The 19,833-nt window shown below is 44.0% G+C and overlaps 1 protein-coding gene across 4 annotated transcripts in view; it reads left to right on the top strand.

The window, feature by feature from the left end:
- DYNC1I2 (dynein cytoplasmic 1 intermediate chain 2) overlaps positions 1-17,450 on the top strand; it is a 338,688-nt gene extending 321,238 nt beyond the window's left edge. For all 4 annotated transcript variants that reach the window (XM_085645306.1, XM_085645305.1, XM_085645304.1 and 1 more), the window contains 2 exons: positions 497-622; positions 16,244-17,450. In XM_085645306.1, coding sequence (XP_085501432.1) covers positions 497-622; positions 16,244-16,357 — 240 coding nt within the window. In that variant the 3' untranslated portion in view covers positions 16,358-17,450. The remainder of the gene's footprint in view (positions 1-496; positions 623-16,243) is intronic.
- Positions 17,451-19,833: the final 2,383 nt, after the last annotated feature.

Genomic DNA, 19,833 nt, shown 5'->3' with positions numbered 1-19,833 from the left:
GAGGCTCAGAAATATGATGGTTGCACACACCTTGGCACAACTAGTCTGTGCATATTTGTGTAGTGCCTTCCATTGTCTGCATGTCTTTGGAAATTACAGGCAGACCTATTGGCTTGCCAGTGGTTGTTCAGTTCTAGCGCTGGCATCATGGTATTATTACAGATTGTGCAAGTAATCTGTAACAAAAAGTCCAGACATGAAAGAATAACCCATTGTTCATACAAAAAACTGGTATTGTATTGCAAATACCAAGCTGATAAATTAGCTGTTATCACTCTACGTGACTTCTCAGGCTTTGCACATGCTGTACCCTGCCTTAACTGAGCGAAGTGCAGACATGTAATGCTACATTTAGCTAAGCTGCAGAAACTGCCTTTTCACAATTTTGACCGTTTTTTAGTTCAAAGAATTCATGGTAAGTGAAGGGCATGTTACATTTTCATTGAGCAGGCTACAAAATATGTGCTGAAGCAATGATATCTTTTGTTGCATACAGGTACCAACGGCTAGCATCAATGTGGAAGGTTCTCCGGCCCTCAATCGTGTGAGATGGACTCATTCTGGAAGGGAACTTGCAGTGGGAGATTCTGAAGGGCAAATTTTTATATATGATGTTGGAGAGGTATGTTTCTTTTCATTTGTCACAATGTTTCCGTTTTAGTGTTTATCCATATCTTTTGGTGATAACTCAGAAATAAATGTAAAATAATGTAGCCCCAACTGAACAACAGTATTTTTTTTATCAGAAATTAAAAACATGCAGCATTGATACTTGAGCTCATGACTTGAGTTGTCTCTGTCATATTAAGTACAAGGCCGGACTCTAAGTGTTTCCCACAGTTACAGATCTCAAAACTGAACATATCCTCCCTCTCATTGAAAACCTCTCCTGGGTTCTGAAGAATGCTCAAAATACCTCCTAAAGTAACCATTTTCCTTTTCGCTGCAAATTTTAGAAAACATGGTTGCACTTGCTTGGAATCCTACAATTGACCACAACATTCTCCTGTCAGAATGGATGCCTTGCAGAAACAATATCTATCCAGGTAGTTGAGAACACATTCACCTCCCCAAGAGAGGCGAGCCCTTGCTCCTTTTGCTAGTTTGGCTATCAGTGGCTTCAATGCTGCTACTTTATTCTCCTGCATGGACATGACTCAGACCAGCCTTCAGCAGTTTTCATTGTCCTCTATGCATCAGCAACTTGTCCTGTTGGAGACCTCTGCCGCTATGCCACTTGTGAGGGTGAACAGCTATCTGTCTAAGAATCCTTTTTCTTCACTCGTGGTGCTTTTAGATTCTGTGCTAACCACTTATGACAGTCATGAACCGACAATACTGCTACTACACCAAGCTTTACCTGAGTCTCATCTGCTCATAAAATGTATTGCCTCATTACCAGATTGGCTGCAGAAGATTTCCCAGCAATTGAACTTGCATACCAACAGGTGGCATCATTGGATTCTGCTGCAGATTCATCCGGCCTCTGGAAGTGAGGGCAGAGAGACTTGCAAAGTCACCATCCCTACCCACTGACATCAGTTAATAATATACCATTCAGTACCCTTAAACAAGGTGCGTACAGATCCCTAACCGTGACAATGTGCACAATTTCATTTGGGCCCTTAGTAAACCTGAAAATCCACTGCACAAAATGTAGAGGCGGGTCTGTTGAAAAATCTGCACATAGACAAAGTAGTCACCAGTAAGAGCATTTCTGAATGTAAGTAACTTTTGGTGGAACTGCAGATTTCTCATCGTTTGAAAACACACCAAAGAGTACCTCCCAAAAGGTGGAAGGTCTAAGTTGTGGACTTTACACCAGGAAATGCCAACCATCGAATCAAGACAGTAATGCCATATGAAGGTGTGGGTAGACTACCATGTAGCCAACTGACAGATGCCTCGGCACTGAAACGCCCCTAGGCCATAGTGGCAGCCTTAGAGCGTGTGGAATCAGCCAAATCACCTCAAGAACCTCCTTCTTGGCCAAGGCATGGCACATTTTTATGCAAAGAACAATCAATGGAGTCAATTTCTGGACTGCCTTTCCATACAGTACATACAAAGAGTCGGTCATCCACTCAATGCTCCTTGGTTCTGTTCGTGCAAATGGTGATGAGTGTTCCAACCAATGAAGCATCTCCTCTTCTTTAGAGGGATGTGGTGGAGAGAAGTAAGCAGGGTGTGATAGGTTTCCCCACATGGAAAGGCAACAGCACCTTTGTCAGAAAAGGACGCCCAAGCCTGGAGTATCAGCTTGTATATAAAGAAGGTGATATATGGTGGTTGTACCACCAGAGCCTGCAGCTCACTGACATGGTGAGCTTAAGTAATTGCATTGAGAAAAATATTCATAAGGGTTAACAGTCTCAATGAACAGCTGTGCATAGGCTCGATAGGCATGTACATCAAAAAGGTTATGGTCACTCTGCGGCCTAACTAAAGACAGAAGTGTAAATTCCTTCAAGAAACACATCCCAGCTGGTCACATAAACAGGTAGGTTGATCAGGCAAATAAAAAAATGAGAGGGTAGATGGTCGACAAATAACCTTTAACACTGTCCATGATAAAATCTTGCTGACCAAAGACTCGACAAAAAGAAGTACATCAGGGAATTAAGCCTGCAACAGATTGACTCAACAGCCCTCGAACCAGGTCTCTAGATTTTTCCAGCGTAAATAGACTTTGTAGATGTACCACACGGCACCACGATGAAGTCTATAACCTCTGTGAGTAGGTCAGAGTCACTCAACTGGTTCTGCTCCATCTCTATGTAAGAAGCGTTTAGTTGTAAAGTTTTGCATGAAGAACCCTGCCCTGTTGCTGGGACAACAGATCACCCCACAGAGGTAGACTGAGCAGAGGGTAGATGACTAGGGCTCAGCTGCTTAGAGTACCACACTCTAAAAGAGCACTCTTGAGCTTGAATTATCAGAAAACGGTTTCCCCTGACCTCCTTCAGAACTCAAGGAAGAAGCAGCAGTGGTGGGAACATGTAGAGGAAACTCGAGGGTAAAACACTTCTCCCAGTGACCTTTGAACTGAAAACTCTAGAACGCAAAAGGATCAACAGTGAGTGTTCTGAGCAGTAGCAAAAAAGATCTACTCAAAGCATGCCCCTTTGATAGAGATGCTTTGAACTATCTCTGGCTGCGGACACCATTTACTGTAGGCTTGGTGTCTGCTTCTAAGCTCATCCGCACTAGCCTTCAGGAATCCTGCAGATGGTTGATAGTCAGATTCCCTGATGGTCCAGCCACTGCCACAGTCTAATTTCTTCCTTCCTGGCACAGCACTTGTGACCCCACAAAGCCCTTCTTGTTGCAAAACCACATGGCAGTTGTGTTGTCTTGCAGACCTTGCACAGAGCTTGACGGAAGGCAGAAAGGGTTTTTGGATAGTATCTATAGAAGGTCGATGTGATACCTTGCTTCCAGTGGGGAACAGAAGCCGCCAATCTCCACCTTGTCCAGTTCGCCTCCCCAACCCAGACTTGAGCTTGGTTTGGGGCAGGGAGAATGGTTTGCCACACATCAAGTTGGCCTCCTTCAACCACCATTAAACCTCTTCAGTCGCCTTGTCTGACACACAGATAGTGTCTGTGAGGCACCCCCAGGACTGAGCCTATTGCAAGTGAAGATTCCACTTGGGAACCCACATGTGCCAATGGGCACAAGGCATCTGTAGAATACAGGCGAACAAAAAGGCCTCAGAACTGTCTGCACTGGAATCCAGAACTGAGCCTAAAACTATGTGATCATATCCTGGCGGTGGCAGGAAGGCTTTGAACACCACTGTGTCCACATCTACCCCTATAAGGGAACCATGTTCCCCGGGTGGAGGTGGGATTTCGGCTCTTTAATGGAGAACCACAGGAATGAAAGCAGCCAAATTATCATTCACAGGTGGTCCTTGACTAACTGATTCAACAGCCAGTCATTGAAGTCTGGGAGGATGTGCACGCCCGACCTGAAAAACTTGACTCTAGCTACTGCTATAACCTTTGTGAATACCTATGGGGCCAACATGAGCTCAAAAGGCAAAACAGAAAATTAAGTGTTCCTTCCCAACAACAAATCGGAGGAAATGCCTTGGCTCTGCAGGATGGTCACATTAAAATATGTGCCTTGCAAGTCAAAGAACACCTGCAGTCCTTAAGCCCAGAGTAGATAGCACCAGGACTAAGGTGAGCATTTTAAATTCGTTCTTCCAAATGAAAAGTGTTCGGGAATCAAAGTACCAAAATCAACCTGCTCTTCTTAAAGGGCACCAGGAAATAACTGGAGTAACACCCACTGCAACTCTTCGGGCACCATCACTATTTCCCCTTTGGGGCCTAACTTTGACTGACGACCTGCAGAACCCACTAGTCAGAGGTAATTGCATGACAGTTGGTCAGGTAAAAATGTATTCTGCCAGCTACTGGGTGCAGTTAGTCCTTATGGGAGAATCATACAGGTTTGGTGGCAGCAGGGAATGAGAAAGACGGAGGCTGGCCATGCTGCTGTTATCCCTGTACTCTACTGTTGCAATGTCCCCTGGTGCCCCTAAAGGGCCGAACAGGCTGCTGAACAAAGTTGGGATGTCTGCCTTTGGCTATAAGCCAGGACCTGTCCGTGATCCCTGAACTTCCGTAATTGTTGGGAAAACTGGTGGATCAGACATAGCAAGCCTAAGAAATGAGCCATAGTATGTCCATTTTGAACAGTTCAAGATCTTAATCTGCCATGGCTCCAAACAGTCTGGAGCCCCCAAAGGCCTTGTGAATGAGGGTGTGAGTGTATCTACCTAATAGAAAAACCGTGTTCAAGGAGGGTAAGGCCAAGATGGTGCAGGAAAATACCATCTTGCCAAGTGTGTCACTGCGCTTATATTCTCTGTCAAGTGGAGCAGTAAGAAAAGCATTCAGGTTCACCTTGTTGGATGATGCCTGTACCACAAAACGTTCTGGAAAAGGTGTTTGAATAAAACACATTGGACCACCCAGAGCAGAACTGTTGTGCCTCTCTGTATGAGAGGGATTAGGGATAGCACCAAGCAGGGCTTTGCCCACACCGCAGCCATGGCGTTTGTCAGGTCGTCATTGAAAGGAAGTAAAGGCTCTGAAGATTAAGGGCCAGGTTGCAAAATGTTTGTCAGTAAATTAATCTTAGTTTCTACATTAGGGATTTGTAGCTCCAGAGCCTCAGCCGCTCTACCACACCTACAGCAAAGGAAGCCCTTTTCATCGATAGGGTGCCCCATTCGGTTGTCCAATTCTGTTTCGAGTGAGGCATCAAGATCACTTGCATTCTGAAGGTCCATGCAAGGCTCAGCATGAGTGTTGTGCGTGAGGTATCAGCCCCATTCACATTATATCCATGACTTTTGAGAATTTCCTGTACATCTCATGTGGAGCTAAAAAAGGGCTTTCAGTCCCTAAAGATAACTGGTGCTGAGGCAAAGGCTCTGCCGGAGCATTCTCAAGCACCATTTGCTGAGCGTGATAAACTCCTAGCCAGATATTCACAGGGTCTAGTCAAATTTGGCTCCGGATCTAAGATCGGTGTTGGGAAGTGGATCTGTAACTGGCGTCTCGAACCCAGTGCCAGTACTGGTGGTACCGATTTGGGCTTCGCAAAGTGCATGGAAGCATGGCCTGGTTCTGACCTGAGGCAGGGCAGGGGCCGAACAGGGTCAGTCAATACTGGGAAAGTGCCCATCAGAAGAAGGTCAGCTGGGGTCCCCGTTAAATGTGTGGCCCAAAGGCTATCCAGGTGGCTCTGGAATTGTCCAGATTTGCAGTGTCACATTTTTGAAGGGCCTCTACTTTCTGTGGGTCACAGATTGCTCGGGCATAAGGCTCCATCTGTGGAATGGGGTCGGAATCAGAAGTTCTATGCAGAGTCGAGCCATGACGAGATTGATGACTGCATAGCCCCGCCCAGGAGTGGAGTGACAGGATAGGCCTCATGACTGGACTTCTTTTGTCCGTAATCCTCGTTTCTTATGCTCAGAGATAATAAACTCATGGCCTTCAGATGCACGTGGGAGCACTTGCTGCATGATTTTGAATCATGAAGTCCAATGGCACCACCTTTGGTTAGAAGTATACTTGAGTTTAAGGCTACAAAAAAAATATTTGTTGTTGTTTATGGGACAGTACTCCGAAACCAATTGAAACCAGGCTATTGGAATTGATCTGTGAGGGTTTCAACCCCCACAATCTCACAATATGTGAAATCCCTCAAACTTTGTGTTGACTGAGTTCTCAATTAAGTGACCTCTGGTAGGTTGGCATCAACAGTGTTTCCTGTTCCTTCCCATTCACAATGGGAAATTCCTTTGGAATGGTGCACCAATGCCTCACTCACTCATCTTTGAAGACTGCTCTCCACTTTGCTGACTCCCTAATCACTAGCACTACAAATTGTGCTCTAACCCTTGTCTTCACAAATATATACTGGGACCCCAGGCCTGCATGCATCAAAAGTACATTTTTATCATGTATAAAATCTCAGATACTACCAATGTGTTTTGTCAACATGTTTGTGCTGTAAGGTGATGGAAGAGCAAAATGCAATTTGATCCTCATCTAACAGAAAATCCTGATACCATTCACCAATTCTGCATGCCTTTTAGTCTCCAAAAGCTTTTGATTACAAGATGCTAAGGGTGGATTGCACTGTTCTGCAGATGGTGCATCTGAAGAAAGATGTGTGTTAACGTGGAGGAGTAGTGAGTGGTGATGGGTGGAAACATATAGTTCCTTTACTGCCAATCTGAGTCCCTGTTGGGTTCCAAGCTGATAATATTAGGGTTTTAAGTGCAGACATCAATACTGTGCTCCTCCTCACTTTAACTACTCCAAGACCTACTTTGAAAGAGCAGGATGAGTCTTAATCTGAAAGTAGACTTAGATTTGTTTAGGCTGTTCTTATGGCTACTGCTAAACACATATTCCTTACCGTTCGTATATTCCCAGGCATTAGTTTGGATTTCAAGATTTTCAAGTAGTAGCTCCAGTGTACTGCTAGGTGACACTGTGGCTCTGTGGCAGCTTTGTACTGTCCTGGAAGTGATGGAGAGGTGCCACAAATAGGCACAAACCCTGCGCACTGATGTGAGTTCATTTCTGCGCCCTTTCATGTGGATATAGAGCGCTGCTCTCAACATGTTGGTCGTCTAGCCAATTCAAACATTTCTACAGTGTGTGTTGGGGAATAATGGCTCCACCCTCACCCCCCAAAGACATCCAAGTGCAAATCATGCTGTGACTGCAGAAAGCAAGTATTAATCACAGTGGATCCTGTGGTGTCTGTCTGAGCACAACGAAAAGATGTGTAATTATGCCTTCATTCACCCGAAAGTCATCTCAAAGTCATCGGATAAGTTGAAATCCAAAATGCACCACCAGCCTGAAATGCCAAGTGGGACCCAACCCCCCTATCCTCACTTGAAGTGAGAAGACACACAGTCCACACTAAATACTCCAATCTTCTCCAGTGTTTTCTGACCCTGAGCAAGATTCTCAACTGGTTCCATGGGCCCCAAATTCCATAGGCTGTTGTCGACTCTGCTGCAGATAGAGACCTTTAAAGAGGTCATATAGCATATTTTTAAGTCTCTGTCTGGAACGCTTATGGGGCTGCAGGCACATCCAGTCGCACTTACAGTGACGGGCCCTTCCCCAGTACCACGTGGGTCTGTGGATCCGCTACCAACCTGCTACCTAGGTTTCCTTTTGCTGGCCCGTCAATTCAACAACAGTACAAGAAATTCAAGGACTATTCACAAGGCCTGGCATACTAACAGCGACAGGGGATGCAGCAAACAACCCAGACTTTTCCAGACCCAGGACACATGGTGGTAGCCAAGGCCATGAACATTAGTAGAGTCAGTAGCCATCTTCCTCCTCTTCCCCTGCTGCTGTAGCCGCCAAGTCACTCTGATTTGCCCTATCAATTTAACAGCCAGCCAAAGGGATGTAGGATTTGATTCTTATCTATAGGTAATACACATTGTTCAGAGAGGCTGTTTTCTGCATTTATATAATCCTCCCTTTATCAGGACAAGCTCCAACAGACCATGCCACACTTCTGATGGTCATGGGTGCCATTGAGAGTGTACCAGATTCGAGGTAGATGAGGGGTTTTACATGTGCTTCTTCCTTGTGCCCAAGTAAGAAGAAGGCCTTAGACCTCCAACCTCTGAATGCCTTCTTTCAGAAGGAGAAATTCAAAGCGTTTATTCTGGGTCAAGTTCTTACTGTTCTGATCCCGGAAGAGTGGAAGTTGTCTCTGGACATGCAAGACACGTATTTCATATACCCATCCTGCAATCCCACAGATGCATCCTCCGGTTCACAGTGGGGTCAGAGCATTTCCAATTTGCTATTCTGCCTTTCGGCCTCCTCTCAGTTCCTCAGTGTTTATGAAAGTGATTGAAGTCGAAGAAACCCATTTTAAGAGATTGGGGATACATGTAGGCCCCCTATGTGGACGACTGGCCTCTCAAGGCAGGTTTGCCACAGTCGTTCACAGACCACCTCCACATGACGGTTATCCTCTAGATATCTCCAAAGTTTTCCTTACGTGAACCGAAATCCCATCATATGTATATGCAGAAAAGCTCCCTTTATAGGAGCTATCTTTGACATGGAGGGGCATGAGGGCCTTTTCTACTGCTGCAGCTAGTCCAGGACATTCAGGATATGATCTCAATGTTTCAGATTCAATTCTGGGTCTTGGTGAGATTGGTTCTGAGGCTTCTTGGGCTATTAGCTTCATGTGTCTTCTTTCTCCTGTGCGCCAGTTGGAGCATGCAGGTCCTACAGTGGGACATCCAGTTTCAGTGGTTCACCACTGTGCAAGTCTATCTGACAAGATTTGCATCCTGGAGGAGACAGCCCAAGAAAGTCAGTGATGTCAGAAAGACACCAACATGGCTTGTGGCAGTAGTGCTGGATGCATCATCTCTGGGTTGGGGACGCCACCTGGGCCAAGTGAAAATCAGAGGTATGTGGTCGCCAACAAAGCGCTGTCTCCACATCATTTTGTTGGAGCTTCAGGCCGTCCATTTGACTCTAAAAGCCTTACTACCAATCATGAAAGGTTCGGGGGGACAAAATGACCACCATGTGGTTCTGCAACAAGCTGGAGTGGGGGGCAGATGGAGAATGGGGTTCTGATTCCTGTGCCAGGAGGCTCTAAACCTTTGGAAGTAACTGGATCAGCATGATATTTTTCTAGTGACTAACCATCTAGTTGGGGGTCTCTCGACCCTAGAGCGGACAAGTTGAACATGCATCAACTGATGGATCACGAATGGTGTCTCCATCTAATGGGTGACTAAAAAGCTCTTCAGCCTTTGGGGCGTGCTCTGGCTGCAGCCCCCACTGAGAACGTGCACTGTTGAGACTAATCCATGCTGGAGTTTCACCTGAAAGGTCCATATAATATGCATTCTATCTATATTGGAGCAAACGTCTCCTGTACACGTTCCCACGATTACCCCACCTTTGATTCTTGAAGAAAGTCTGGTCAGGCCAGGTTCAAGTCCTCTTGGTAGTCCATGATTGCATCAGGATGGTGTGTTACCCTCATCTGCTGTGTCCGAGCATTTGCCTTCTGATCCAAGCTGCGTGTTTGGGAGGACCTCCTTTCTCTGCAATAAGAGAGAGTATTTACTCCCAGGTCTCTACAAACTACACCTCCATGTATGAAAATTGAGCAGCAACAACTGAGCTCCCTGAGGTAGGGAATGTAATACTTGAAACCAGATATCCATCGACCAAATCAGTTTATTTGGGATGTTGGGTAAAATTTTTGCCTGGTATAAAGACAATCATCTTGGTCGTTTTGAGGCCATACTTTCTGATCTGTTCATTTTATCATGAGCCCAGCAAGCGCTTGCAGTGGGCACAGTTAAAGATTACCGGTCGGCCCTTTTGTGTTGGATAGACTAGACTTTCCTCTTTAAATCACCTTTTCTGGTTCCTGAAAGGTCTCACGCACACATTTCACCCAAAATCTTTTGCCATGCCATAATGGGACCTTAACTTGGTTTTAGCATTTCTCAAATGAGCTCTATTTGAGCCCATAAACAACTGTTCATTGCAGATCGTAACCTTCAAGTGTTTCTCATTGTGATCACATCTGCATTCCTCGTGGGTGAACTGCAGGTGCTGTCCGGTCAAACACTGTACAGCTTTTTGTTCCCCCATTAGTTGGACCAGGGCTATCTCTCTGCCTAAAGTAGTATGATACTTCCACATAAGGCAATTCTTCAACCTTCCGGCATTTTTCCTTCCACCACATTCCTCAAAAGAGGAGGAGAGACTTCATCGGCTTGATCCCAAAGAGCCTTACATTTGTATGTTGAACGGTCAAAGGTGTAGTATGTTAGTGATCAGCTCTTGGAGCTTTCTGGTGCCAATAAGGGAAAGGTGGTATAAAAAAAGACTCAAGAGGTGAATTATGCTACGTATAAAGATCTGTTACACTTAAGCCAAGCAAGAGCTTCTTTAAGGTCTAGGGGCCTATTTACACCACAGCTAAGTGTGCTGCAACGACATTCATTCGGGGAGTTCCTGTCTTGGACATTTGTCAATGGGTGATGTGGGTGTTGTTCCACATGTCCACCTATCACTACTGTCTTGACAGCCATGTCTGCAGAGAGGGTTTTTTGTGCTTCCGGTCCTGCAGGAGTTTATTCTTTGAGTCTACGTCTCGGAACCTTGACCTTTTGGAAGGTACTGCATGGGTATCTATTCTGCAGGTGAGGAATCTGAACTTAGCAGTAGCCATCAGAAGAACTAGTTATTTATCTTGGGTCTAACTTTTTTTTGGGGTGGATACTGTAGCTGCAGATCCGTCAATTCCTTCCCACCTCTCCCTTCTGTGGAGTCAACATCTGCACATTTTAAAAAGGTTCCAAGTTATTTCTCAGCTCTCTGTCTTCTGCAATTTGTTTAAGCAGATCCGCATCTGAAAGCATTGAAGGAGGACAATACGGAAACTGGGGCTCTGCTCGATTACTTGTGGTGCGGTGTGAGGTTTCCACAGCACCACCTGGTGACGCTTGGGAGCTCTGCTGAAAATCTTCATAACCAGTCTGTTACCTATCAATATTTTAAAGGGCAGGAATCTGAAGCTTGAGTAGCCACAAGAAAGGACGTTACCGAGTGTGACTTGTTCATCTAGGAACGAAGGAGAAAAAACAGCTTTAGAGGGCATTGGTAAACATCGTAAGTATATGGCTTGTGCAGCTTACTACTTGTATATTATTCTAGACAACAATGGTCCCTAGAAGGAAGAATTTTTGAGAGCGAAATTATTATAGACTCAGTCGTTACTATATTGGCTTGACTTGCCCAGCCGGGCAGAGGTCTAATATTTACTTTTAAACGATTTTAAAAACAATTAGTACAAACAGTACATAAAGTGGGACACAAGCCTGTGTCCTACTTAGCCATGAGGTACAAGAGAGAGCGGTGAACAACAGGAGGCTCAGGCAATGCTAATTGGTTTGTTACACATGAGTATACACAGAATTGTGAGGAACAAATCGCAAAAAACACCTTTACAAAGAAATAAATAGCAGTTTTTCGTATAAGGTGTATCAAGGTGTCGACGGCGTTTCGAACCGTGGAGAGAATGAGCGGTTCATCATCAGGACATAAGGTACATGCCTGTTAGGTAGAGCCTATTAGCCTAAACGGGTTTGGGTTAGGGAACAGAAGGTGCTTCTGGAGCGCTGCTGAATTGGCGGCGATTGGGGGTGAGAGCGCTGCTACAATGGCGGCGTCAGTAGAATTCTTCGGGAATACCCGGTAAAGGATAGGTTCAATTATGTATCTTGGACGGCTCGATCTCCGATTAGAAGCTGTGGCTCAATGGTGGAATCAGTCGGACGTGTTACTACTTATATGATGTAGTAGTGACATCCTGATTGGTAAGTAGCAAGCAATGCCAGTAATTAAAGCATCCGTTACACACCAGCATTGACAGTATATATTGAGTGTTGGACAGCCTGTGTTCCAGTAACACCGAACTGAAGTGAGCTATTCAGCTCAGTTTTTCTTTATGTCAAAGCTGCCTCTTTGATGTGCTCGCTTAGCATCTCATCAAAAAACCATGGTAATTTGCAGGTCTTAAGAGTCTGCCACAGTGACTGCAAGTCTCAATGAGAGGTAGAGAATTCATGGGGCACTCTCTTGCATCCTTCCAACCCGCTCCCCTGCCAGGTGGTAGAAGCTAGCTGGAACCAAGTGATAGCAAGCCACCTGATCAAGGCCTTCCTCTTGTTAAGTCTGTTTCACTACTGTATGTGCACTCGCTCTTCATTGCTTCTAGGTATCATTTATGTATTGTATATTTATAAAGTTCATGCATTTAGAACAAACTGTTTCAAAGCAAAAGGGGGCGGGTGAAAAGGGATCTGAAATGCCGAATGGTATGGACACTTCAGCAGGGTATTAAGAGTTTGATGCAGACAGAGAAACAGGTTATTTCAACAGTCAGGTCTAGAGTGTTTTTTCTGAATCCAAGGAAGTTATGAACATCCTGGGGTAGCTAGCTGTCGTTAAGGAGTTCATAATACTGGGAGAAAGGCTATAGACCAGTGCTCCCCAAACTTTTTAGAACTACGCCTTTTTAATACGACAAACTTTTGCGACCCACCTCACTTTAATGGACATGTGGCAGGTCAGTTTTTTAATGCTACTAAATCATTGGGTGGTAGCGCGCTGTCATTTACAGACAGGACATTTTCTAACGAAATGATCGCTAAATTTGCTCAGCCATACAGTTTTACTGATAAAATTATATTGCACACAAATGGTTATGTGTGGAAATCGCGTTTCAATAAATATTATTTGTGCAGCACCAAGTAAATTAAAGTGTCTTAATTTGTTCTGATCCTATTAATATTTTTGTTTCCATTACTCTTCAGAATTACAAATAAGTGCTTCATTTTAGTTTTCCTGACTGCTGAATGTGTTCAGTTTACTTATAGGCATTTGGATTTTGTTGTGTGTTACGACAAAATGACATTTTACAGCCTTTCCTTTCACAAGTCATGTACTCCAGTAAGAGTATCATATTTCACTTCCTTTTCTTCCTCTGACTACATAGTAAGAGAAGTTTATAAACATCAGTCCCCATGATAAAAAAAAATAACCAGCAGAAGACATAGCCTGACATTTGACCTCTGTCTTTGAAGCGCAGCAAATGTGACAAGATAAATACAGAATTTAAAGGCATCTTTATTTATTGCTTTGACTCTCGTGACCCACCAATAATCTTCCCATGGTGATCCTCAGTTTAGAAAGCATTGCTGGAACGATTTAACTGCCCAATTTCTGCAGAAGCTTTTTTGGGACTTTCAGGACTGGATTTGAGTTGTCTAGATGATGTTTATGGATTCTCATCTTCTAGAACAATAGCTTATGTTTGTCAAAAGGGGTTATGTGAATGATGCTTTTTTATTTGAATGGTAAGTAGACCTCTACAGGCAGCCAGTGTAACGTTTTCAAAGTTTCGCTGGTGTAATTGTGTGAACTTGGATTGTAAATAGGGCTCCCGGTTTTATGGTGGTTATGTTTTTTGACGTTTCCGTCTATATTTATTTTTTGATGATGTTATCTGTATTTATCCATATTTATTTTGGGTTTTTTGAAAAAATGAAGCTGACCCTCTTGTATATCCACATTTATTTAACTGATAAATGTGCACTCATAATCCCTGACAGGTTTCAATGAAATGAACACCCACAGATGATAAATCAATGCACTTATTTGAAAACATGGACATTTTAGTATTAACCTTGTGCATATCTACTCTAGTTTAAGTCCCTTTACCAAAATATCTCTCTCTTTTTGAAACCCTCACTTGTTAATCCACACAGCTAGCTGCCTGACAGTCATGCATGGAGAATCACTCAAACAACAAACCAATTTCGTTTTTATGCACATTTAAATATAAATACAGACAGGAAAATAAATGCTTTTCTATCTGCATCTTTATAAATCAGTAAAAACAGAAAACAGGGAGCCTTAATTGTGAATAATCCCTGCCACGGTGATTGGCTAGTCAGGGTGATGGGCATAGGCGAGCCTCAAGAGAATGACTGGATTGCCAAATCCAGAAGTAGTGTGATATTTCTTAGCAGCAGGGGTGGTATGTTCCTAATGTAATCCGTTGGGTTGAAGTGGGTCTTGATGTTAAGGTTGTTTTCAAACCAGACTGTCTTATTTTGGGCAGCTGGGACTGCTAAAAACGTAAGACCAAGTGGGAAAGTAGAATTTCTTCTTTTGTCTATTATGAACTGTCCAGGGTAAGATTGCTTTGAGACGTTTAGTGAAGCACTATTATTTCCTTTGCAACCCTGCGAGCTAGAGGTCATCGGCATAAATTGGGTATGCAAACTGGAAGGTGATTCTAATTTTAACTGGCAGCCTCCGTGGTAGGCCTGTCCTAACTGACAATCTGGCAATGCCCAAAGAGAAGACCTGACAAGTCACTGGGTGGACCAGTTGTTTTTTTAGCTATTTCTGGGCCTGTTTATGGTCTGGTGTGCCGTTTTTGTACAGTTGATTTCATTGATATTACCACAAACATTATCTGTAGCAAGTACAAATGCATAGAGTCTTACATACCCTGTAAAACTCTTCTTTTTGCCACTTTTATTCATTCTCATGTCAAGAGAGCATTACTTTAACCAACATGCATTGGCCTATGATAAAAAAGGAACAATGATATCCAGGTATAGGGGCAGTCAGTCTCCAGCTTATAGACAGCTGTAAGAGTGCGGCCGCAAGTGTATCTGAGCTGTGTAAACTTCTAAAGCGTGTCTTTACAAGTTGAAAACTGCACTGATTTGCAAATGTGGGCCACTTTTTTCATACCCTATTCACTAAAGGGTGCAACTTTTATTTTGGTGCCTGGGCCTACACTAGTCGAATAGTAAACCTCTTAGTTATAGACTTTTAGAAAAAAGTTCTACTTTCCCTCATTAAAGTTATTTTTCAGCTTCCCAGTACACAAATTGGTGGCAGAGTTTCTCCTTAGAAAATAACTGTATGTACAATCCATGTGCAATTAATTATTAACAGACTTGGTTTGAATGATATATATGCAAAACCACAGTAGTGGTTAATGATATTGCACATCCTACAAAACAACAATTTACGTGGGTATGTAGGAGAAACAACTAGTAACTAGCAGCATGGTACTTATTGATATCAGACACCCAACTACCAATGGTGTTGTAAAAAGAGCAATGGTTCCAGAGGGCCACCACTCATAGCATGTATACAAAAGCTATCACAGTACTCCAAAGTGTAGTCTGTTAATTATAATCTTAGTCCAATAAGTCGAGGTCAAGAAGTGTTCAATCCAAGTTTTGTTTATTGTTAAAGATCTTCATGTAACGGAAGAAACTTCAGGCGGTACAACCAACGCGTTTCATCACTAATGTGAATTCTTCAAGGCTTTATCGTTGTATATGTCAACCCAGACATTCCAGTAAATAATCCTATGTCAGTGGTTGGCAAGTCCCCGATATCTTCTCCAAAGAGCAAAAATGTTTGCTAGTTCAGTTGCCAGCCCCAAACTCGAACAATTAATTCACCAATGATTAGTCAAAGATAAATCTATTTATCACTGAATGGATTTGAAGTCCATGTAGTCTGTAGAAATAATTGTAAAGACATGGTTGTAAATGCCAGTATACCATTAAACCTCATCTATCAGGTGTGAGTAAACGGAGAAGACTAGGGATATTAATCCAAAACGGTAAGTTCACATTGCTTCCTGTGGTGTAGGAGATATGATAAGCGCCAAATGTCTGCTCAAAGTTAATCACAAAGGGTGGTATCCTGTGTCTGGTTTGATTAAACCAAATTATGATTGTAGATACTGGTCCTGGGAGCTACAATCTAGCTTCATATGCACCATTCTCAAACAAGGAATTCTACCCCAAATATGTTTAGATTGGACGTTCCTGCCCACCTATCAAACACAGGATGCTTGCATGTCAATCCAAGCACAGACAACAGGATCCAAATGCTTACGTACATTAGGCTGAGCTGTGCAGTGACATGATGTATTTTTATTCCAACATCATATCACTGCATGCTGTGGAGACAATGTTACCATCATGCCTTATTTACCATCAGGACTATTCCAAGAAAGTACAAAATCAAAAGACAACTTCTATATTGACTTTTGGTGACTCTCAACATGTTTTTGATTACAGCAGTTTGCAGTTCCACGCAATGACGAATGGACACGTTTTGCCAAGACCCTCGCTGATATAAATGCAAACCGAGCAGATGCAGAGGAGGAAGCTGCAAACCGCATATCCGGCTAAATTCGATCTAGTATGGCAGCTACTCACCAAAACTTTGGAAATGTATTCATTAGCTCTTATGAAAACTAGCATACTTCTATTGGAAAATACAAATTCGTTTTGAATGTGGATATAAAGCATTTCTGAGATTTGTAACCTCCACTTGCAAAACGTATTTATTTATGTGCGTGTTTAGTAAACATATTCTGCCTTGTAAATTTTAACACTACCAGACTTCCCAAAAATTCACGATTTTGGCTTTCCAAGTAAAACAGTATGAAAGGTTACTTATGAAAAGTAGTGGATACATTTCAGCAAACTAATTGAAAGTAATTGCAACTTCAAGAATAAAACTGCATATTTTAATATCCTTGGTAAATATCTCCTTTGTCAAGCATTATTTCTGTGTAGCAGCACACATCTCTAAAAACAAATGTCATTCCGTTTTCCCTGTAAACTGTTCATTGGTTTAATGGGTTTCTAAAGTGTATTTGAATTAATGGTTCTTTTGTTATGCGTGCTTCACTAATAAATGTAACAAACATGAGGTTTCATTATAACCTACGTTACATGGATTTTGACGTTTTCTTATATCACCTTACAGACTTTTCTCACTGCTCTAGATTTCAAATATTTCAGCTTGTATTAAGCTATCTCTTTGATGTATCTTGTATTGGGAGTAAGTGTGGAACCACAATTGTAGACAAGGCTCTCAAGGCACGGAACGTCTGCCGTACACTGCGCTGTCAAAGCACCTTGTTCTGTTGTAGATAGTAGAACCTGAACTAGCACGCCACTATTAGCTGGAAGAACCAACTACAATCCTTTTGGATGTTTGGTTCAGTCTAGAGCTCTGTGTAAATACCTTAAATTTGCATACCCTAGCTAAACCTGTGAATACACAACCAGAACACATGTGCCACTTCATCTTATGCTAATCTTGAGTGGTTTCAAGGGTATAACGTTTTTTATGTTGTTTTTTTTTGGGGGGGGGGGGGTCAAAGCAAGAATGACTTTTTATGATTCGTTGTCATGACATTGCTGTCATAATTTGTGTTTTAACTGTTTTTTTCCATCCCTTGCAGAAAAATAAAACAAAAAATTATAAAATGTCCATTTCGTGATTTTCCTCTAATAATAATTAGTAGGATCGCGTGATAAGAAGTTATGATTTGTAGCATTTGGTGGTGGGATCATCTTTCTCTTTCCTTTTCTTAACCTTCTATTTTCAGGGAAGTATATATAATGTGTACTTTGAGTGCATTTAAAAAAAAAATATAACCACATTGTTAGTTCCGTTTCATCTGGAGTTGTGTGAACTTCTTGCAGTAAATTATATGTTCCAGGCATATGAGCTGCAGATTACACACTCTTGCATAGATCGCCATTTGCTGTTGGGCCCGGATGTTTGCAGTTTGTTTTTCCTCTTGGAAAGTCTTTGGAAGTCACGAGGTCGGTGACTCCTCCCTTGGTTCGTATTGCGCATGGGCTTCGGCTCCATCCTCAGATTGCTTTTTTCCGCCATCGGGCTCGGATGTAATACTTCGCGCTCCGGTTCCGAACATTTCCAGTTCGACGATCGAAGCGGAATCCTCGCTCTTTGCGGTATTGTTCAGATCCTGATCTCCTCAATCACCTTCTCTTCGACACACCTTCGATTCCAGTCGTCGACGGGGGCCTCGGGCCAGCTCCGGTCCCGGCTGATGTAAAGACCTCCATTCAAGAAGTGCCCTCGATGTGGGTCCAAATTCCCCCACACCGATCTTCATGAGGTGTGCAACCTCTGCCTCTCCCCTGAACACGAGGCTCGAGACTGTCCCGCCTGCAAGTCTTTCAGATCCAAAAAGACTATTCGAGATCGAAGGGCCAGACGAAACATGGCGCACTCCTCGACCTCCGTTCCAGTCGACATCTTCGGGGACAACGTCGACGCTCCGGGACAGCAGCATACCAAAGAGGACTTAGTCAGTGCTTCTGAAGCCGACGACTCGCATGTGGAGGACATCACCCCGGTGCAGAGGGTAGTGAGTAAAATACCCCCTCCCACACCCTCGCCGACACCCAAAAAGGCTTCGGTCACGCCTTCGCCTCCGGGCCTAGGCAAGACCAAAGACACTGCTTCGAATACCCCACCTTCGGGCCCGGTGAAGAAGCCTAATAAGCCTTCCGGCGGCTCGGGCTCGAGCCAGCCTGCCAGCGGTGCCGATAAACACACTTCAGCACTGAAGAAGAGATCGGCCTCTACCTCGACACCGAGCTCCGCACCAAAGCCCTCGGTGTCGAAACCCAGCCTCTCGGTGCCGACCAAACATCATAAGGCCCTCGGCACCGACACTCCCGCGCCGAAGCCTGCCTCGGCGCCGACCAAAAAATCGGAGGTTCCAAAAAAGCACGGCACAGAAAAGCCTAAAAAGCCATTGGCCCCGAAACCTTCGGCACCGACCGAACAGCCATTGTCTCAAGAACTGTTTACACCGGATCCTTTGCAAAAGACACTTACCAAGGATCCAAAAACTGGACATTTGGCACTGTCTTTTAAAAAGAGACATTTGGACAAACCAGCTCCACCTCCAAAGAGGAAAGACTGTGCTACCTCCCCTTTCAGAGTGCTTTCCCCACCTCCTCCACCCTCTCCACCTCCGCCTTCTCCACCCCTGCCTCATCACTCTCCGACCCCGTCTCCAGACCATGATGATCAGGGGGACCCATACTACGATCCAGCAGATGTGCCACAAGACCCCACCCCTACAGGATCCCCAGACCCATGGGACGATTATAATAATCCAGACATTCCAGATGTCCCACAAGATGATCTTTATCCATCCAGGCCATCTCCACCAGAAGACTCATTAGGTTTTCACCACCTACTTCAGAGGGCGGCACATTATCACGGGGTAGAGCTACACACTTACTCGGTAGAGGAAGATTTCCTCCTTGACACCTTTGATACCGCACATAGGTCTACTTCTATACTACCTATGCTCAAGGGGGTAATAAAACATGCACCAAAGGTTTTTAAAGACCCAGTCAGGGCTAGGGTCCTAAACCCACACATAGAGAAAAAGTATAAAGCTGCCTCCACAGATCCTGCCTACATCAAAGGGCCAGCGCCACTGGATTCCCTAGTGGTATCCACTGCACGGAAGAGGTCAAATTCCCAGGCATCAGGCGAAGCACCACCACCTGACAAAGAGTCAAAGCTACTGGACGCGTCAGGAAAGCGCACTGCGTCGCAGTCAGCCAATATATGGCGTATCGCCAACACTCAAGCGCTATTGGCCAGATACGACAGAGCGCATTATGATGAATTAGAAACCATCATGCACCATCTCCCAGAAAAATACAGAAATGGGGCCAATGATTTAATTCAAGAGGGTAAGACCATAACTAACACCTCTATACGCTGTGCCTTAGACGCAGCAGACGCAGCCTCCAGGGCCATCAACACTAGCGTCCTCCTCCGTCGCCATGCTTGGCTCAGAGTTTCAGGCTTTAAA

The sequence above is a fragment of the Triturus cristatus genome, chromosome 3_1 (assembly GCF_964204655.1).
Source record: "Triturus cristatus chromosome 3_1, aTriCri1.1, whole genome shotgun sequence".
Taxonomy (NCBI): Eukaryota; Metazoa; Chordata; class Amphibia; order Caudata; family Salamandridae; genus Triturus; species Triturus cristatus.
The sequence above is the reverse complement of the archived record's forward strand: the minus strand, read 5'-3'. Positions and strand labels throughout refer to the sequence as shown.